Source organism: Polypterus senegalus, chromosome 1, assembly GCF_016835505.1.
Source record: "Polypterus senegalus isolate Bchr_013 chromosome 1, ASM1683550v1, whole genome shotgun sequence".
NCBI classification, from domain to species: domain Eukaryota; kingdom Metazoa; phylum Chordata; class Cladistia; order Polypteriformes; family Polypteridae; genus Polypterus; species Polypterus senegalus.
In genome coordinates this window covers 45547881-45569901 of record NC_053154.1, presented here as the reverse complement: position 1 = coordinate 45569901, position 22021 = coordinate 45547881, and the positions used below count along the sequence as shown (strand labels likewise).

Sequence of the window (22021 nt, the reverse complement as noted above, 5' to 3'; positions counted from 1 at the left end):
CCTAAATCCCAAATACGTAAATTGGGCCCTGAGCCTCAACCCACATTATTTGGTGTTGTTATTTATGTTTTAGGACAGTCAGTCATTGTCCAACTCGCTATATCCTAACATACAATTACTGGGGTCTGCTGGAACCAATCCCAATCAGCACAGGGTGCAAGGCAGGAACAAACCCCGGATAGGGCGCCAGCCCACTGCAGGGCACACACACTCCCACACACCAAGCACACACCAGGGACAATTTAGGATTGCCAATGCATCTAACCTGCATGTCTTTGGACTGTTGGAGGAAACTGGAGCACCCGGAGGAAATCCACGCAGACACGGGGAGAACAAGCAAACTCCACGAAGGGAGGACCCGGGAAGCAAACCCAGGTCTCCTTACTGCAAGGCAGCAGCACTACCACTGCGCCACCGTGCTGCCCTGTTTTAGGACATCCCCTCATATTATTATTAGAATTCTATGGCTTTTCTTTCCTTAGTTTACACCAAGGCTACATGGAAGTTAAGGTGGACAGCATTATCTTAGTGTCTGATTACTTGTTACTTTGGCCTTGTTCCAAAAGATGGGCATGACTGGTTAATCTGTTTCATTGATTGTAGACTGGCACCTTTTCCACAGTTGTTTCGCACTGGTCCTGTCATGATAGACTAATAATGATCCTTGAATTTGATTAAATGGTTTCCTAGTTTTCCAAATGTTTTTTGTCAAACCTTCTTTAACAACTTGACCTCCAATTAGAACCAATTGTTTGTATTTATTCATATTACTAATTATCCATCCATCCATTTTTCAACCCGCTGAATCCAAACACAGGGTCACGGGGGTCTGCTGGAGCCAATCCAAGCCAACACAGGGCACAAGGCAGGAACCAATCCTGGGCAGGGTGCCAACCCACCGCAGTATTACTAATTAAGTTACAAAAATAAAAGAAAGATCAGAAACTTTATTAATTTCTGTGTATTGTCTGACACCCTCTGCTGTTAGCATGGTTCTTGGGGTTGCATCTCTAGAGGTCTAAAAATCGTATTACTCTGTCAGTCATTCTCTGGCCCTTGTTGGGTAGTTGCTCACCATTATGTCCCCATGACTCATGGACTTTTATAAGAGTATCTCATTTTTTTCTCTGATATAATGGTTCTAGTTCAATTCATTACAACTGTGGTGTGGGCTGTAGCTCCTTGTAAACTGCAGCTTACTGTTGCATTTTCTTTGTCATTATACAACATTTAATTACGAGAATGACCCACTCTCCCATTCTTGTAAATTCACACACCAGCATATGTTGATATTCTACCTCTAAAACCCAAATGTCTGTCATTTGTGCACTAACGTTGACTTTCATGCTTTAGAATTCTCTTGTGTTTACTGTGTTCTCTTTAACATTCATTTAGATCGTGATGCACTTAATCTTTATTGATACCCAGGTTTTAAACAGAGGGGCCTGTTCTTTAAAGCTCTTTTCCTAATGTCTACATGAGTCCATCTACACTGCCTATAAAAGTATTTACGCACTTGGAAGTTTTCACATTTTATTGTTACACAACATTGAACTGACTCTTATTAACAGAAAATATCAAAATAAATACAGACCTCTGTAAAATAATCTAAATTAATTACCAGTGTTGTGCAAGTTCACACCTCTCAAGAACTAGCTCAAAGTTCAGTTCACATAAATTAAAATTAATAAATTCACGTTCATAATTCACCATTTCAATTTTGAACTAGTTCGTGTTCAGTTCATTTTGTATTTTTTAAGGAGTGAGAATAAATTAACCATTAGTTTACTTTTTCAATTTTGCATGCCTTATATTAGGCTAGTACAGTGTTCTTGAATAAAATACAATAATTATAAAGACTTTTTTATTTAAATACAATTTATTGAGTTATACCCAGCAACAAACACGTATAACCATATATGCTAACATCCTCCCGGATAAATTACCGCTCTATTTCAAACCATGTGACACAAATGGTGACTATGGAACCAGTGTGTAGGTGAACTAATCTATTACGCTGCCAGTCAAAATTCGTGTCACGTATTGCGTGTCCAACGGGGAAAAATATAAACTGGCCTCACGAAGTACTACATTTTCCTAAAAGCAAAGCGGAGCTTCACCGCATGCTTGTGTCAGCGGGGTGCAGCTTAAGTACAAGCAGGCAGACACAGACAGTGTCTATTTGGTTTTACGTTATTTTTTCCGAACACAAATAAATGGCAAAAAATTTGTACAAATAAATATTCTTAAAAATCCACTATTTGTTCTTATCTGAATACTGTATTCGGATTCGGATCCACCCCTACATTACAGGGTAAGGCAAAATGTTTAATCTGGACCTAAACCAGATCCAGAATTTCACATAAAACTAACTAGCTCACGCTCAAGTTCTTCACTTGCAAATACATTACATTAAGTTCACCATTCTTAGAAATATTAGCTTGTACAATGAATGCGCTCTTTTGAACTAGTTAATTCACAACACTGTTAATAACTATTATAAAATACAAAAAAAAATTGATTGCATAAGTATGACACACCTAAATCATTACTGCTGCAGCCAATTGGTTTTACAAGCCCCATAATTTGTTCAATGGAGACCACCTGTCTGGAGTTTCAGTTGATTGAAATGTAATGCACCTTATCTAGAAGGGCCAGTGAGTCAGTATGGTGGCCTAAGCTATACAATGAAGAACATTCCAAGCATCTCTTTGAAAAGGTGAGTGAAAAGCTTGGGTATGAACTCAAGAAGATATTCAAATCGATGAATATCCCTTGGTGTCCAGTTAAATCCAGTTAAGTGTGGCTGTAAATTCTCCTGGAGTGGGTCACCCACAACAATTGAGTGAGTGTGCAAGAAGAAGACCAGTGAGGGAGGTCACTTGGAGTCCTCTGACAGCTCTGAATTAGTGAGATGCTACATATGCTGAGTTTAGAGATGTTTGTTTTCCAGCAAGACAACAACCCCAAGTATAAAACCAAAGCTGCTACACAGGAATGGCTTAAAAACAACAATGTGAATGTCCTGGAGTGGCCAAGTCAGAGTCCAGATCCCAATCCAATTGAGAACTTGTGGCTGGGCTTGAAAAAGGCTGTCCACTCATGATCACCATGCAACCTGACAGAGTCTGAGCAGCTTTGCAAAGAAGAATGTGGAAAAATGGCAGTGTCCGCATGTGCAGATATGTTTTGTATTTGTAATTAATTTAGGTTATGTTGCAAAGATCTGTTTTCATTTGACATTAAAGAGCCATTTTCTATTGATTAGTTTCAAAACATCCAGATTAAATCCTCTGTGATTCAATATTGTATAATAATAAATTTGAAAACTTGGAGCTTTTTATAGGCACTGTACGGCAAATTGGATAACCTGCCCTTTCTTCCTCACATTTTTAGTTGTGTTTCATTCAATTTGATCCTTTTTTTAAAATCACTCTTTACTATATGCACTGATGATACCTATTTGTCAAATGCCAGTGTCAGAATACCTCAAAACATGAGAAATGGTTGTGTCTTGATGATGATTTAAAACTGCATGAGTCACTGTGTGTTACTTGGTGCTCTGTTGGCTTCATTATTTTTCATGTTAACTTATTATTATTTCTGCTGCATCATTACACTGCTATGTTGTTGTTGAGTGCTACTGGAGTCGGCCATCAAAAGCCTTGCTGGTGTTGCGATGCATGACATTCTTGTGAAATTCATATGCATGATGGCAATTTGCAGAGTTTAGTGTGCAAGCTTTGGAGAAACTTGCAAAACAAGCCAGGTTTTTTTTTTATTTATTTTTGGCCACAATTTTTGTTTCAGTGTCTTGACTACTAGTACCTTTTGTGTTTTGTAGTTATTGACTTCTGACTATGAGTTCCTCTACTGGTTTATTTATAAAGCTTTTCATTCCCCAGACTCAAAAATATTCATCAACAAAAACACTTGGAGTTAGTACACTGCTAGCCGTTAACACTGGACATTTGATTTCAAACTGATATGGATACATGGTGTACATTATTACAAGTTCAGATTGTTCATGCACAATAATCAGTATTTGGCATATCCACAGGTGGCAATAATAGAATGTATGCCATCTGGCATGCATAGGAAGAGATGTATGCTATGCAGCCTCTATATGTGCTCAAAGTTTATCCGTGAGTCTCTGCCATGCCAGTCATCATTCAACCATGTCCTAGACATGCTCAGCTTGGGGACAAATCCTAGAAATGTGTGAGTCAGAGAAGTTGCACATGGTGGACATCCAGGGCATTCATGCTACATGTGGTTGAGCATTGCTCTGTTGGAATATGGCACAGAGGACCCTTTGTAGATATGTTGCTGCCTAGTAATGAAGTACTAGTAATGTGCATTAGGCAGGAATGGGAGTGGAATCCAGTGGTACCCTACATCATAACCTCTGGTGCTGGGCCAGTATGCCTCTGCAAAATGCATGCCCCCAGGGACATTTTGTTGCAATACATCCATTCATGGATCTATTCATTATGGTGCAGTCAATTGAACCAGGACTTGTCTCCCTTGCTCAAAGTGTAGGAGCTGGACTTGTGGCTGTCATCTTTTTGGTGCCTAAATGTATACCAATTGCCAGCAGTCTCTCCATGAGGTTTTCTCTGCAGGAGCCTTTTAAACCCACTGTGGGAAAGTCTATAGGCCATGACACACACATCATTTTCATTTGTATATATACCGCACTTGTAAATATTTCACTCTCTACCATGACCTATCCATCCTGCAAAATTCAGACCAACATGACACTGTTTTTCTTGGTGTTTCAGTTTTAATAGTCTGCAGTGTATTTGTCTGCTTGCCGCAGCGAGTTGATTCTTTTATTGACTGAACATCGACTGATTTCACAATTACTTATAGACTTCCATGGCCCCTGCTGTGTTTTCATCAATACTTTGCCAGCAGTCATACCACATGCACTTCAGAACAGGTAATCCATCTGAAGCTAAGCATATTCTGGCCCAACCAGTACTTGGATGGGACACCAACCAGGAAAAGGTTGGTTTGCTGCTGGAAGAGGTGTTACCATGTGGTCTGAATATGGACCCGGTATAGTGACAGGGACACTGTGCTGTAAAAATGGTGTTGTTCTTCAAAAGAGATGAAAAACTGAGGTCCTGACTCTCTGTGGTAATTAAAGATCCCTGGGTATCCCTCAAAAAGTGTAGGGTGTATCCTGATGTCCTGTCTAAATTGCCCACCACGGCCTAGTCATTCTGGCTTGCTAATCATCCCCTGTCTCTAGCTTGCTAATTATCTCTCACCCCTTCTCCACCTAACAGCTAATGTGTGGTGAGCATACTGGTGCCAAAATAGCTGCCGTCACATCATCTAGGTAAATTAGGCACATTACCGGTAGTTGAAGTGGCTACCCACTAACTATTTAAAGTGCTTTAAGTAGTGAGAAAAGCGCAATATAAATGTAAAGAATTATTATTGTTATTTTAGTGCAAAAAAGGATGACAGAGTATTTAGCACTACTGCTTTTATATCATCAGTTCAGTTTAATTGGTGCAAGTTTATCAGTGGCATGCAACAGTCTGCTTTGTTCCTGCTTTGTACCTCATATAGACAGGATGGACTGTGGACCCCTGTGTTGAATTTAGTGGTTTTCTTAGACCAGTCCACTAAAATATCGTCACATTTACAACCCTAGTTTGGCTTACAATGCCTGCTTCACAAAATTCCAGAGTCCATGCTTCTAATACTGGAATGCTCCCTGCTTGGCGATGATGTCACACTTTCCCGGTTTCCATACAACACCAGACTGCTAGAACATTTCCAGGAGCGCACAGCTGTGTGTTCCTATTCCTGACATGTTCCCAGGCCCACAAGAAGCTGTGCTTCTGATTTTGGAACTTCCCCCAGTCCGCCCTGGCTGCCCGCTTCTGTGCCTGGAACATCCCCAGGTCTGATCTGCAGCTGAGCAGCTTTCTTCTTGGCTTTGAGAAGAGCTCTTTTACAGAGCAGAAATTCATCTGCAAGCGATAAATATTGTCCCGGACTCAGATTTATTACCTGAATTGGAAACAAGCAACAGATGGGCTTTGTTTGGGGAATGCTGCCGCACTATTATGGATTGGAGATATCAAAGCGTTAGAGGAGAACCAGACCGCTTAGAGTGACACCCAAACAGTTGTCTCACCTCTCTGCAGTGTGCAGACTCATTTTTTGGACGCTTCCCCTGTCTTTTGCTGTGTGCCAATCATAATTCAGCACTTGTGTCTATACTATAAATATTTTAAACTCTCTCTTTAAAGTGCCTGATCTTTCCTCATTTGTCTCTTGTGGGTTTTCCAGTTCTCCTTTCTTTCTCTTTGAAATTACAATTGTCTCAGGTGCAGGTTGCATATGTTATTCAGTGTTCCTCTGACCTGACTGTAAGTGTTCTGGGTTTTCTTTCTCCATCGCTTGGATACAACACGTGCAGCTTATAGACTGTCTTGGTGCGGCTCCTCATACACATCCCTGCTGGAAATATCTTGGCAAAATTTCAGTTACTGAAATTAAAATAACACCTTATCAATGCAGATTATACATCTTCCAGAGTGTATCACTGACATGAATTTAGTGTACGGAGTGGTCTCCATCTTGCTGTTACTTCTCATGTATTTTCCGGGCTCTCATTACACTTTTGCTAGTTGAACCTTCTAGTCTGTCCTTTAAAATAACTTGCAAGGGCTCCAGCCATTAAATGAAAGTGTTTTCTATCAGAGAGGGGTGACATGCAGCATTCACAACCCTTTCACACCGCAATGATCAATCAGACAATAGGTGCCGGTGCCTGGTCTGATTGTTGTAATAATAATAATGATTCTTTGCATTTATATAGTGCTTTTCAATCAATCAATCAACATTTATTTATATAGCACATATTCATACAAAAAAATGTAGCTCAAAGTGCTTTCTCACTACTCAAAGCGCTCAGCAATTGCAGGTTAAGGGCCTTGCTGAGCAGAGTCCCTTTTGGCATTTACAGGATTTGAACCGGCAACCTTCTGATTGCCAGTGCAGAACCCTAGCCTCTGAGCCACCACCCTGCCATATAGTGCTACTGTCTGTAAAGTACAGCCATATGCACTCACTGAACACACCTGCTTATCCTTTCAATTATCTAATTAGCCAATCATGTGGCAGCAGCACAATGCATAAAATCATCCAGAAGCAGCATTTAATGTTTACAGCAAACACCAAAATGGGGAAAATATGTGATCTCAGTCATTGGGCTGACTGTGGCATGATTGTTGGTGCTAGACAGGCTAATTTGAGAATGTCTGTAACTGCTGATCTACTAGAATTTTCGCACAGAAGAGTCTGTATGGTGTAGGAGGCACACAGGATGGGATGAGCACCCCGGTGAGGAGTCCAGAAGATCCCTTACCTGGACAGGATGCTCTGTGGGAACATAAAGGCACCCTGTCCAAGCAAGGATATGCGGTTGCACCAGGACTAGGCAGCCCTAAAGGGTGAATGGACATCCCAGTCAGAATGAACGGTTCCTTACCTGGGTGGAAAACCCCAAATAAATGCACAGACATTCATACCTTCCCTGGCCACAACAGAAGAAGAAGACAGGGAAGAACTGACACTGGGGAATGTTTATTCCTCCCAAGTGCTAGATGGCAGCAGCCCTCATTATTGGTGCTCATTCAGGACTCTGCAGGAAATTCTGGGAGTTGTAGTCTGGCAGCACAGCCCTGCTAGGCTCCATGGGTGCCTCAAGTGATGCGCTCCACAAAATATGGGAATTCTATATGACCCAGAAGTACTTCCATCAGGCAGTAGCACTGACAAAGGAAACACTCCCAGGTCCTTAATAAAAAGGACCACACTCACTTGTCCAGGTGAGACGGAGCTGGGAGGACATGGAGCTACACTCAACTGGAGGAGGGCAGTACAGTGGTGAGAGGAGAGGGATCATGTGGTGATTGGAAGAACGATTACTTTTGTTTTCTGCTTGTGCTTAGTACTTGGTGCTTAACTGAGGAATTGGACACTAAAACCATCAATCATTTGAACCTGGGAATCTGTGTGTGTTCGGTTTGGGACTTGCTTGCTTTCCATCACAATTGTTTACTCAGAATAGTGTGAAAGGCAAAAAACATCCAGTGAGCAGGAGTTCTGTGGATGGAAACTGCTTGTTGATGATAGTGGTCAGAAATGAATGGCCAGACAGGTTTGAGCTAACCGGCTAAAGTAACTCAGGGAACCATTTTGTTCAACTGTGGTGACCAGAAAAGCAAGTCAGAATCCACAACATGTCAAACTTTGAGATGGGTGGGCTATAACAGCAGAAGACTAGGTCAGGGCCCCCTCCTGTAAGCAAAGGGCAGAAAGCTGAGGCTGCAGTGGGCACAGGCTCACCAAAGCTGGATAGCTGAAGACTAGAAAAATGTAACCTGGTTTCAATTGAGCAATACAGAAGGCAGGATCATAATTTGATGCCAAAAAGCATGAATCCAAGCACCTAACCTGCCTTGTGTCAACTGTTCAGGCTGTTGGTGGTGGTGTAATGATGTGGAGAATGCCTTCTTGGCCTACATTGGGCCCAATAATACCAATCAATCATCAACTGAATGCCACAGACTGTTTGAGTATTGTTGCTGACCATGTTTGTCTTTCATGACCACAATTTTCCCATCTTCTAAGAGCTACTTACATCTTGATAATGCACCACATCACAAAGCCTACAGAAATTGCATGACACAATCATGTGAACATGGACCAGAATCTTAAGGGAATGTTTCCAACATCTTGTGGAAAACAGGCTATGAAGAATTGAGGCTGTTTTGAGAACGAAAGTGAGTGAAATTTAGAGTGGTCCTACTTGGCTTTTTGGTGAAAATCAAGATTGTCTTATGAACAATGCATTCCTGATCATTTTTTTACTGCAGCTACCTTTAAGACAACAAAAGGATGGATAATTGCATCCTCCACTCCAATCTTTTTCTGATAGGCAAACTGCAGTGAGACCAAATAGTTTACCACATAAGGACTCATATAGTTCAGGACCAGTCTCTTAAAGCTCTTCATGATGTGAGACGTAAGTGCCACTGCTCTGTTGTCATTAGGTGGAGAATGGTACCTGGCTTCTCTGGAACAGGAACAAAGCAGGATGTTTTCTGTAGCAGCAGAACTTTCTGGAGCCTTAGGGACAGACATAACGGGTGACAGAGGATACCATAACGTTGGACACAACAGGCCTTAAGAACTTGATGACTGACTCCATTTGGTTCAGGGGCTTTTCCTGTGTGTAGCTCCCTCAGTTGTCTTCTTACTTGATCTTAAGTTATGGACAGCCAATAGCGATTGTCCAAGTGATGGACTGGTCACTGGCCATTCCATGTGATGTGGTAGAAGTTGCTGATGTACTAGAGATGGTGTGAGGAGACTGGTCATTGGAAAAAGGTGGCAGTGGAGAGGAAGCCCATTAAAATTGTTTCAGGGTGTTAGCCTTGTCTGCATCCCTATGTAGCATCTGAGCCCTGGATTGCTTGAGTCTAGTAATTATAAAGTGCAAGTTCCTGATTTTAGAAGAAGTAGCAATATTTTTAAAAGCATTTCTCCACAAAATAGACTTAAGGGTGATGACCTTCAAGCTCAATCACTAAACTGGAAAGTTCAGTTTACATATGCACACACTTACCCAAGAGTATAGAGAATACTGCAGGACCAATTTGTCCAGCCTCTCAGCCAGAAACAGGCTTGCTGTACCCAGCATGAAGTCAGTTTCACATACTACAAGAAGAAGTATTTATCCAGATAAGCAATTACATTGAGCATATCACAAAAAAAATGTAAAGAAATTGCTTAAGAATACAAAGTTGAGGAGAAGTAAATGTTCCTAAAAATCGTTACACTGCTTCTTATTAACATTTCAGATTTTGACAGGTTTTGTACAGTTTCTCACTTACATATCCTAAGGGACTTCAGTCTTTGGTATGAAAATCATATTTGATTTTGATGTTTTGTGGGATAAATGTTAAAGAGTGTTTTCGTAACATGACATGTAGGAGTCCCAGATTTTCTCATAAGTCTTGTGAATTGATTACCATCATTGGAATTAAAAACTTGCCTGATTGAGGCTGCCTTACTAATGCAGGTTACAGGTGTGCTAGAAGACCTTTGACATGACTTGGCTGAGTTCCACTATGTTCTCTGTCGCTATGTGTATTTGGCTTGCCATTGTTTCAGACCGTGCTGGTCTTTATACCGCTCATTAGTGTTATCTCATACTGTTTTTATAGTGCTCTTGATGCTCAGGAATATTTCTCATATATCATAAGGGGTCACTTGTCTGGACCTTAGATCTAATTATGACATGTGCAATACACATTTTAAAGTGTGTTCCTGCAAAGTGAATCGTAGAGCGTATGAGAACATGAGGGCAACCATTAAGAAAGATATCAGGGAGGCTAAAAGACAGTTGGAGAGGAATATAGCAGATAAGGCAAAAGAAGACCCTAAGAGATTCTTCAGTATTTTAGTAGTAAAAGGTCAGTCAAGTAGGAGGTGAAGTGCATCAGGAACAATAAAGGGGAATTAAAACATACAGAAATTAAATAGTGAATGCCCTAAACTTACATTTTTCTGAGATGTTCACAAGTGAGCAAGTAGATAACCTCCCAGAGGTAAACGCGACTACTAAGGAGGTACTGAAGGATTAGGACATTGTAGAAGGAGAAGTACTGCTCAGATTAAGTAAGCTGAAACTAAATAAATCACAAGGACCAGATAATATTATCCTTCAGTTCTTAAAGTGGCTAGAGAGTATATATATAAACCCTTGACGCATATTTTTAGGAAGTCACCGTGCACTGGAGAGATTCCAAAGGACTGGAAAATGGCAAATATCATCCCATTATTTAAAAAGAGTGACAGGGCAGATCCAAGCAACTATAGGCCATTAAGCTTAACATGCATCACAGGAAAATGAATGGAAGGAATTATTAAGGATAAGATTGAATAGCACATGGCAAGGACAGGAGTTATTCTGAACAGTCAGAATGGGTTCAGAAGAGGGAGGTCGTGTTTTACTAATATGCTGGAATTCTATGAGGAGGCAACAAAAGAATGTGATCAAAGTGGAGCATATGATATTATTTTTCTTGACTTTCAGAGAGTATTTGATAAGGTACCCCATGAGAGGTTGGGCATCAAACTAAAAGAAGTGGGAGTTTAGGGTGTTGTTTTTAGATGGGTGCAGAATTGGTTCAGACACAGGAAGCAGAGGGTGATGGTGCGAGGAACCTCATCAGAATTGGCTGATGTTAAGAGTGGTGTTCCACAGGGGTCAGTGCTGGGGCCGCTGCTATGTTTAATATATACTGTATACATGATTTAGATAGGAATATAAGTAACAAACTGGTTAAGTTTGCAGATGATACCAAGATAGGTGGATTAGCAGATAATTTGGAATCCATTATATCATTACAGAAGGACTTGGATAGCATACAGGCTTGGGCAGATTAGTGGCAAATGAAATTTAATGTCTGTAAATGTAAAGTATTACACACAGGAAGTAAAAATGTTAGGTTTGAATACACAATGAGAGGTCTGAAAATCAAAAGTACATCTTAAGAGAAGGATTTAGGAGTCATAGTGGACTCTAAGCTATCAACTTCCAGACAGTGTTCAGAAGCCATTAAGAATGCAAACAGAATGTGAGGTTTTATAGCACGATGTGTGGAGTACAAGTCCAAGGAGGTTCTGCTCAACCTTTATAATGCACTGGTGAGGCCTCATCTTGAGTACTGTGTGCAGTTTTGGTCTCCAGACTACAAAAAGGACATAGCAGCTCTAGAAAAGGTCCAGAGAAGAGCGACTAGGCTGATTCCAGGTCTACAGGGTTTGAATTATTAGAAAAGATTAAAAGAGCTGAGCCTTTACAGTTTCAGCAGAAGAAGATTTAGAGGTGCCATGATTGAAGTGTTTAAAATTATGAAGGGAATTAGTACAGTGGATCAAGACTGTTAGTTTAAAATGAGTTCATCAAGAACACGTGAACACAGTTGGAATCTTGTTAAGTGTAGATTTTGCACAAATATTAGGACTTTTTCTTTACACAAAGAATGATAGACAGCTGTAATAAGCTACCAAGTAGTGCGATAGACAGAAAGACGTTAGGGACTTTCAAAACTCGACTTGATGTTTTTTTGGAAGAACTAAGTGGATAGGACTGGGGAGCTTTGTTGAGCTGAATGGCCTGTTCTTGTCAAGATTGTTCTAATGTTCTCTCTTTGGCGTTTCTAGCAAGGTCCTCAAATCACAAGAATGGAAGTCTTTTTCAACAGGGCATGCAAGTTCTAGAATGCCTTCTTGGTATGTGTTGTAAACGTTCCACCCTTTCTGTCTGACACAATGTACAGAGTGCATGGCCAGGATGTCTCCTCCTTGTTTCTAGTTAATATTTCAGGATGTCTTTCTGAAGCATCACAAAGGTGTACTAGTAAGTGGAGTTAGTGCCGTGCCCAATATACTGTATACCAGAGTGATATAAAGATGCAGACATACAGTAAGTAAGGTAAATCAGGAATTTCATTGACAGAACTAAACCCTAAGGGACATCAGCGCCCCACACCATATCCTGTCGTTACCCATACCTACTCAAATCAGCTATGTGGAGTTTGTATTGGCTCCAGCTTCCCACACCACTAATTTGAAACAGTGAGTTCAGTAAATTGATGTTAGGATGAATTAATAAGCTGAAGTCCAGTTCTGCTACCTAAAACCTGCTGCCGTAAAGATCAGCAAAGTACTCTACATCTGTTATATCTTTTAATAGATGGTGCAAGTTAAAGTTTTGTCTTTTTATCCCCTAGATTTTAATGAGTGCCAGCGGAAAAGAGACAAACGTCTTTGCCAGCAGTCATGCCAGAACACCATTGGCAGCTTCACCTGTTTCTGCAGGCCTGGCTACCGACTCAGCGCTGATAGAGTTAATTGTGAAGGTGAGGGTACACAGACTGAAGACTGTGTCTGGTATACTAATATATGTGAATTATAATTTTCTAGAGTTTGTGATTTATAGTAAATATTCCTTGTTTCAGAACCTAATTATTGTGGGTGCTGAATACCACAAAATCATACTATCACTGAATTCATAATGCTGAAAAGCATCATGCCTTTGGAGATTTCATTCTGACGTAGTACTGTATGTATCAGGGGCATTTCCCCTTCATATTCTGCAGTAAATAGTTGTGCTACAGAATTCTATCATGGCAGGGCATCTTTTGAGGTCTGGCCAACCTATCTACATCATGTTTTAAATGTGGAGCAAAACTGAATGGAGAATTGAAGAGTCCCAGTGTATGAGACAGCAGACATTATAGGGATTAATCATGAGTCAGTTGAATCCATTATTTATCAACAATTTAACTTGACTAAGGTCTTTGCATACTGGCTGTTGAGAATGTCGTCTCCTGTAATGAAGCATCAGCACATCTAGTGTCTCAGACAGATCTAATGGATTTGGAGTGAAAGAAATTTTACAAGCATTTCATAACTGTAGCTAAAAATTGGAAACATCATTATGACCCAGAGTTCAAACAAAAATCAAAACGACGGACAGACTATGATTCTGTAACACCAAAAAAATCAAGGTCCACACCAGTTGATGCAAAGTCATGTGCACAGAATTTTATCATATATTCAAGATGCAGTCCATATTGATTACATTCTTCAGAAAATGCAATATAAGCAGCTACATTTATGCTGATCTATTTGATCTTATGCAGTAGTCAATCAGGGAAAGCAGCGAGGAAACCTGTAATAAGTCCTCTTGCTGCTTAATGACATGCTGATCTGGTTGCAAAGACCACTCTGCAGACTGTTGATGTGAAGGGACACCATGCCCCCATTTTCTCCATACTTTGTTTTATGTGACTACCATATATTCCCTAATATGGGAGGCTACACATGAATCTCTACACCACTGATGAATTTGCCAAGTCAGCTGCAGAGCAGGTGCTTAAGCAAAAATATTTTTCCTAGAATAGCACAGAAGACAGTTGTGATCATTGTAGCAGTGTATCGACGTTCTCAAAGATTATGCTGAAAATAAAAGTGGTTTGGTTCTCTCAGTAGGTGAAAACTTTTTTGATCACTCCTCATATATATATTGTATATTCATTCCAGACAAATGCTTTCTCCATAGATGCTCTAGAGCATGGTGGCACATGTTATGCCATGTTTTGTGCTGCTTCCTCCCAGCTGTAGGGGACCTGTCTGAGTAGAGTTTGCAGACAGCACTCCCCATGTTAATGGAGATTTTTTTCTACATCACAAAGATGTGAGTTAGTTTCATTGACGACTCTAAATTGGTTTTAGCGAGTGTTGTTAACTACAATAGATTGGGATCTTGCCCAGAGCTTGTGTCAGTGATGTTAATGGTGTCCCCATTCATCTACAATTGATTCACTGGTCCAGCAAATGGACAGAAGGGCAGTTTCTCGATTAATTTGCATTTCATTTGCTTTTCATGAGAATGACCCATTCATGACATTTCTTATTGATGATGATACTGAGTGGGAAAGTTTTCAAATGTCCTCTTCCTCCTTCTCCTTTCTTTATCTACAGATGTGGATGAGTGCAGGGAAGATGTTTCTCTATGTCCTGGTAGGTGCAGGAACACTCGTGGATCTTATCGCTGCTCTTGTCCTGAAGGTTTTACACAAGTAGGAAACAATTGTCAAGGTATGTCAACCTATACTCACTGTTAAGCACATTGAAAGGGTCTACTTCAAAGTATTTCATCCACCTCCTGGCCTGTTCCTCTCTTAAATCCTAATGACTGTGTTTATCTCTCATATTTTAATACAGATTCAAATGTACACAAGGAGGAATCATACCTCTATTCATATGTTTTCCGAAAACACTTAATCGAGTTTAACGTTCCCAGAGGAAGCAGAGCCCATTATAGAACCATAAAAGAGCAGGAAGCATCCAACACTAGATGGAGCATTGTTTCAATAAAATGCCCACTAAACTCATAAACTGCCATAACCTCACACTAAACTAAGTTTCTTATCTTTCTGAACACCCTTCCCCTGTACTGTTTGGAGACGTTTCGGACAGGAGAACCCCATATTAATTAGTTACCCATTAAAAAGACTATATAAAAGTTTAGTAAAGACCCAGATAATCTGTTTTAGAAGAGTATTAGTTATTTTTGTCAACTTGAGAAAACGTTTATGCAGTTTCTAGTAGGGCGGCATGGTGGTACAGTGGTAGCGCTGCTGCCTCGCAGTTAAGTGACCTGGGTTTGCTTCCCTGGTCCTCCCTGTGTGGAGTTTTCATGTTCTCCCCGTATCTGTGTGGGTTTCCTCAGGTTGCTCCGGTTTCCTCCCACAGTCCAAAGACATGCAGGTTAGGTGCATTGGCGATCTTAAATTGTCACCAGTGTGTGTGTGTGCCCTGCAGTGGGTTGGCACCCTGCCCGGGATTTGTTCTTGCCTTGCTGGGATTGGCTCCAGCAGACCCTCGTGACCCTGTGTTAGGATATAGTGGGTTGGAAAATGACTGACTAACTGACAGTTTCTAGTAGATAAAATTGATTGATAAGAGATGTTCCCCATTAAGTTGTGAGACTGGATTAGAAATTCTAACTGAGTTAGATAAAATAAGATCATAAACAAGCAGCTTAGCCACAATAGATGTTTCATGACAGGATGTTATTCCATTAGGTGTTATTTCAAATAAGGTTTTGAAGTAAGTATAAGTCCAAAACTTTTTGGCAAATAAGATCTGAATGTAGGACATTCACAAAAGGCATGACATAGTGAGGCATGCGCTAGATGGCATCATTAACAGTTTACGTCTTGCCCTGGATATATTTTTGATAAACCTGGATGAGGTAAGTGTACTTGATCCACAATGTTTACCTGAATTATACTTTTTGCCCAAATTGATGAGGAGAGTGGCTGAATTTAATTCATTTTCTGAGCTTTGAGATCAAAGGCTCTATTCCTAACATCTCCTTACATCATCTTTCAGTGAACATTTTGAAATAAATTTGGGAGTCTGGAGATGCTGCCTATATGTTCATCTTTAGTTGATCGTATAGATATTTAAAGCTGTTTAATCTTAAAAAAATGTTACAGTTCTTCTGCAAAAGCCCTGAGATAAATTAACTGTACTTCTGTTTTTGTCATTCTGAGAAGTTTAAGACTGCATCGGCCCCATCAAGGACATGTAATGAAGTTAAATATTTTGCTCCTGAGGGACTATGATACAAATGAGGCATTTTATAATTAACCTAAATATGTATACTGTATATTTTCTGTTTTCTGATCATTTTGATATTGATTACTCACCCAGCTTAATTCCATTCTGTACTGTATATTTTCTTATGGTGATTTATATTCACAATAGCAGTTTGCAGATCACTGCTTGCCTGTTGAAGGGTTCACTTCTTGGCTTTCATTAATTAGATTACAGTCATGGTATAGACCGTCTGGTACTGTATATTGCTTAATAAGCAGGTAATTTAGCTCACCTCAGTCTGCTAAACTTGCAAGGCTCTTTGGACAAAGCTAGCTAAATACAGTGCCAACAGAAAATATGCAGAACTCTTCACGTTTTATATATTTTGTTGCTGTGCTGCCTTATGCTAGAAGTGTTTAAATTCAATTTCTGCCACATCAAACAACACTCAATTAGTGAAAACAGGATTTTATGGAGCCTTTGAAAATGTGTTAAAAATAAAAAAGCTGAAATATCCAATTCATGCAAGTATTGAGACCTTTTGCTTTGACACTTAAAATTTGTCTCAGGTGCAAACTATTGATCTTAATTGAGATGTTTCAACACATTGTTTAGAGTCTTCAGTATCTGTGATCAATTCAGCTGATTGGACATGATTAGGAACAGCACACACTTGTATTGAAAAGGCTGACAATGTGCATCAGAGCAAAAACCAAGCCATGACGTCAAAGGAATTGCATGCAAAGCTTAGAAACAAAATTATTTGGAGGCATAGAGCTAGTGAAGCTTACAAAGAATTTCTTCAAGATTGAAGGTTCCCAAGAGCACAGCAGCCTCCATAATTCTTAAGTAGAATAAGTATGGAACAATCACATTTTAGAGATGGCTGCCCAGCCAAACTAAGGTTTCATGGGAGAAGGGCCTTGGTTAGAGAAGTAACCAAGAACCCGATAGTGACTTTGTCTGAGCTCCAGAGAACCTCTGTGTACATGAGAAAAAACCTAGAAAGAAGGACAACCACCACAGCAATAATCCACTAATTTGGGTTTGTTAGCAGAGTGGCCAGACAACACATGAACACCCTCTTGGAGTTTGCAAAAAGGCACCAAAAGTACTCACAGACTAAGTGAACCATGATTCTTTAGACACCTGAAACCAGACACCATTCCAGCTGTAAAGCATGGTGGTGGCAACATCATGCTATGGGGTTGTTTTTCAGCCGTGGGGACTGGGAGACTATTCAAGATTGAAGAAAGTTGAATGGAGTGAAATACAGAGATATCCATAATGAAAGCCAGCTCCAGAGCATGCTAGGCCTCAAACTGAACTATAAGTCCACATTCCAACAGGACGATAACCTTAAGCTCAAAGCAAAGACAACACAGGAGTGGCTTAGGGCCAACCCTGTGAATGTTCTTCAGTGGTCCATCCAGAGCCCATACTTAAGCCCAATCAAACATCTCTGGACAAACCTGAAAATAGCTGTCGACTGACGGTCTCCATGCAACCTGACTGAACTTGAGAGGATCAACAGAGAAGAACGGCAGAACATCCCCAAATTTCTAATACCTTGTTTTCAGTCTGTGATTCTGGGGTAGTGAGGGTTGTTTGATAAAAGATTTTAGCCCAAGGTTGCAGTGTAACAGAATGTGAAAAAAGTGAAGGGGTTTTTTGGAAGGTAATGTATTTCATATTTAACCTCACTGTAGCTATGTTTTCCCAAAATGACCAAAGTTCTGCAGATTTAATTTGCATCATGGGATTCTAGCACTAGCCCCGACACATTGAAATGATTCCACAGACCAAATATATTAATTTTTAAAAGCTTTAATAAAAGTACAAAGTAAAACAGTTCACACAAAATAGAGAAAAAAAATTGATACTGCAAAGTAAATAAAGGCTCTTGCTTAAGAAAAGCTCTATTGTAGCTAATATCTTGTTTCGTTTCTTTAAGTTTGCGTATACAGTCGAACCATTTCTAAATGGTCAGAAAACTGTATGCCTATCCATTCACAAACTTTTAGTCCATGCTAACAATGAGCCTATTCCAAAACATTCACGGACTTAATTAACACATTATATTACTGATATAGCAAGAATGTTATATCTCATAATAACTAAAAGGGAGAGAAAGGCTATACCATAATCTATAGCAATGAAAGAAAATTGTATTCTATTCTAATTAAGCAAACAATAGTATGAGTTTAGCTTAAAGCTTTATCCTTCTAAGATTGACTCTTACACTCACAATAGGACCGTTATTTTAAAATTTAAATTTTAAAAGCTACGGTTTTGACGGCAGTGCCTTTATTTTTGAGGGTTCTTTGTTATTTGAGTGTATGATGTAAGAATATGAAATGGCAAACAACTGTCTGATCAAGTCCAGTATTCACAACTCAGTCATCAGAGTTAGATACATGATGATAATAATAATAATAATAATAATAATAATAATGCATTGTATTTATATAGCACCTTTCCCATGCTCAAGGTGCTTCACAGAGCCTCAGAAAGAAACAGCAGGTATATGTAACTGTAGAAAGCATACCCCGGACACAGACAGACCGACACCAGAATGTCCAAAACACACATCTTTTATTAATTCTTTCAGCACCACAATGCCTTCTTTCACCAACTCTCTTCCTTTTTCTCTTCTTCTTCTTTCTCTCTCTTGACCTTCTCTCCCCTCCTCACAAGCTTCGTCTCCTTCCTCCCAACTCTGGCTCATCTACTGGAGGGAGGCGGCCCCTTTTATCATGACCCGGATGAGCCCCAGGTGCTTCTCCTGACGTCACTTCCTGGTGTGGCGGAAGTGTCAGGAGAGCACCTGGAAGCACTCCGGGTGCCCCGGGATTACTTCCGGCAGCACCTCCTGGTGTGGCGGAAGTGCTGCCCTCCAGGATTCCCTAATTGTGGCGGTGGCCACGCCCTTTCGTAGTGGTGAGCGTCCCAGCTCCATTCCCGTGGCCCCGAAAGAGACTCGTGTGGCTGCCCTCTCGTGGCCCAGGGGAAGTATCGTCCAACTCGGAGACTGTCCAGCAGGGTCCCCGCTCATCTGTGAAAGTAAAATTGGACACAAATGTTTCCTGAATAGAACACTTAAACAGATAGATAGACAAAGCATTAAATAGAATAAAAGACAATAAGCCAGAGTTCTTCCTAAATGAAGCTCATTTACTGACAGGGCCACTTAAAGCCCATGATGAACTTTACAATAAACTCGCATGTGAGTAGATAGGGCAGACAGTGTGCTAAATTCTGATCTAGAAAGTCTCCTTGGATGAAGGTATCATCCAGAACAACAATAATCTAATTTCCCATCAGACCTTTGTAGAACTGGCTTAGCTATTTCTCCTTTTTTACTCAGTGTGCTAACATGTCTCATCACTCACTGGTTGCTCTGCTCCTTGGTTGTAGACCTTGATGAATGTCACATTCCTGGTCCCAGCTTATGCCAACAAGGATGTCTAAATACTGCGGGGAGTTACATGTGTGCTTGTCGGCGTGGATACCGGCTGAAATCAGATGGACACACATGTGCAGGTATGTTGTCAGTTACGCAAACCTAAGTCGTGATTATTTAAAGGTGGTAGATGAGCAATGAGGAAAATTTCGAATTTATTGTTATTGCCCAAAAATTCCTTTCTGGTGGAGATATGCATTTGGATTTCAACAGTACTGGAGCAAATGAAGCATACTAGACAAGCATACCTGAAAAGTCTGAAGTCAGGTAGGTTTAAATTTTGAGGCACCATGTCACCAGTGCACAGGCAGTCTTCTGGCTACATCATTAGGCCATGGAGCTGTGTGACAAGAGCATCTGGAACTGATTAGGAGCCAAGGTGATGTTTGACTGAGTCCGTCATCTAAATTTGACTGCCATTTGATGGGGAATTGTGATGCCCAACCGCCACTTAGTGAACTGGTTGAAAGGGTGGGTAGAACAGTCTAGCCACCCAGCTGCCTTTCTTCTGGGATCAAAATGCACGTGTTTATCTTCTCTGCCAAACCTCAGAGGGAAGGTGTCTAAGTGAGGCAGCCAGGCCTGAATTAAAAAAAAAACTTGGCAAGCAGCAAATCTGGAAAAAGACCTTGACAGCCACAAGCATGACGTGGAATGCAGCCGACTGGAGGTGCCTCCCGTGGCAGCGGGCTTTTTAACTTTCCTAGCAGATGGAGAATATCGGCCTTGACAGAAGAACAAAGCCGGCATTTAAAATTCTTTGTCTCGGTCCAGTGCTTGGCAATAGTGCACAAAAGTTTGTCGTTACTTTTTTTTTTTTGTATAGCCTTTCCAGCTTCAACTTGAACCACTTTCAAAAATATGCAGAATTTAAATTTTTCAGCTAGTTAAGAGGCAGGACATCTTTTTCAGGTACTCGTCACAATGCCATTGCACTGCCTGCAGTTTAGAAGAACGTTTCTGATGGAAGGCTCAGAGGATCATCAGGTTTAAAGTTAGCACTAGCCCATTGTGACCTGAAGCCCACTATCTGTATTACCACAGCACCTTGGAAAGCGTCACGAAATTCATCAGTGGTTCTTACTACTAGAGATCAATAATAATGTTACACGCAGAGCTGCAGGCTGTCCCTGAAGAGGGTGGAGTGAGTGGTGAGGCTGTGGTAGCACTTAGCAGTAGGCAGATGTGAAAACAGGGAATGAGCTGGGTGGCTGTCATCTGGGATGATGGATTTAGCTCTCCTCTGATGTCTGGTGGAATGGATGGTGTGAAGCTGTAGAAGGTCAGTCCCAATGATTTTAGAAGTTGTATGGACAGTCCTTTGGAGGAGATTGCCAAACCACACCTTGATGCATCTGGTCAGGACACTAGGAATAGTGCAGCAATAGAGATTCACTAGTTATTTGGTTTTCACCCCAAAGTTTTTAAGCCTCCTCAGGAAGCTAAAGCATTTGCTGCACCTTTTGGAGGACGCCGGTGATGTTGACAGACCATGAAAGGCAAGTCAGACACCCAGAAGCCTGAAGAGGGAACTGGGCAGTCTAATGGTCTGGAATCCCTACAGATTTTATTTTTTTCTCCAGCCGCCTGGAGTTTTTTTTTTCTGTCCACCCTGGCCATTGGACCTTACTCTTATTCTATGTTAATTAATGTTGACTTATTTTATTTTCTTATTGTGTTTTTTATTTTTCTATTCTTTATTATGTAAAGCACTTTGAGCTACTGTCTGTATGAAAATGTGCTATATAAATAAATGTTGTTGTTGTTGTTGAAGCTGCTAACTGACTGAATGAGGGAGATGTTGATGTGGAGTGGCATGTGACTGCTTTTGTTCTTTCTGAAGTGAAACAATGAACTCCTTTGTTTTGTCAACATTCAGGGAGAAGTTGAAGTGTGGCACCACATAGTCAGGTCTTTTCCTCCTTTTGCTTTTATGACACTGGCCTTTTAATATGGCACACTTAAATCATTCCTGGTGCAACCAATTAGCTTTAGAAATCACATAATAAGTGTAGTAGATGTTACCTGTCTATAGTCAATGGGTTTCAGTTGATTGTAGTCTAGGTGCTCCTATATGTGGATGGTCTACCTTGTGGTGAGTCAATATCGTGGCCTAAACTACACAATGACCAAAACACTCCAAGAAACTTCATGAAAAGCACAAGACAAGAAAGATGGAGACAAGATGGAGACAAGAAAATATCCAAGTCAAGGAATCTCCCTTGAGTCCGGTTAAATCAGTCATTAAGAAACAGAACGAGTATGGGACAGTGATAAATCTGCCTAGAGCAGGCCATCCACAAAAACTGAATGCTTGTGCATGAAAAAAGACCAGTGAGT

The 22021-nt window shown here is 40.5% G+C and overlaps 1 protein-coding gene across 5 annotated transcripts in view; it reads left to right on the top strand.

Moving 5' to 3' along the window:
* LOC120525881 overlaps nt 1-22021 on the top strand; it is a 230825-nt gene that overhangs the window by 123352 nt on the left and 85452 nt on the right. For all 5 annotated transcript variants that reach the window (XM_039748569.1, XM_039748552.1, XM_039748562.1 and 2 more), the window contains 3 exons: nt 12837-12965; nt 14593-14709; nt 19636-19761. In XM_039748569.1, coding sequence (XP_039604503.1) covers nt 12837-12965; nt 14593-14709; nt 19636-19761 — 372 coding nt within the window. The remainder of the gene's footprint in view (nt 1-12836; nt 12966-14592; nt 14710-19635; nt 19762-22021) is intronic.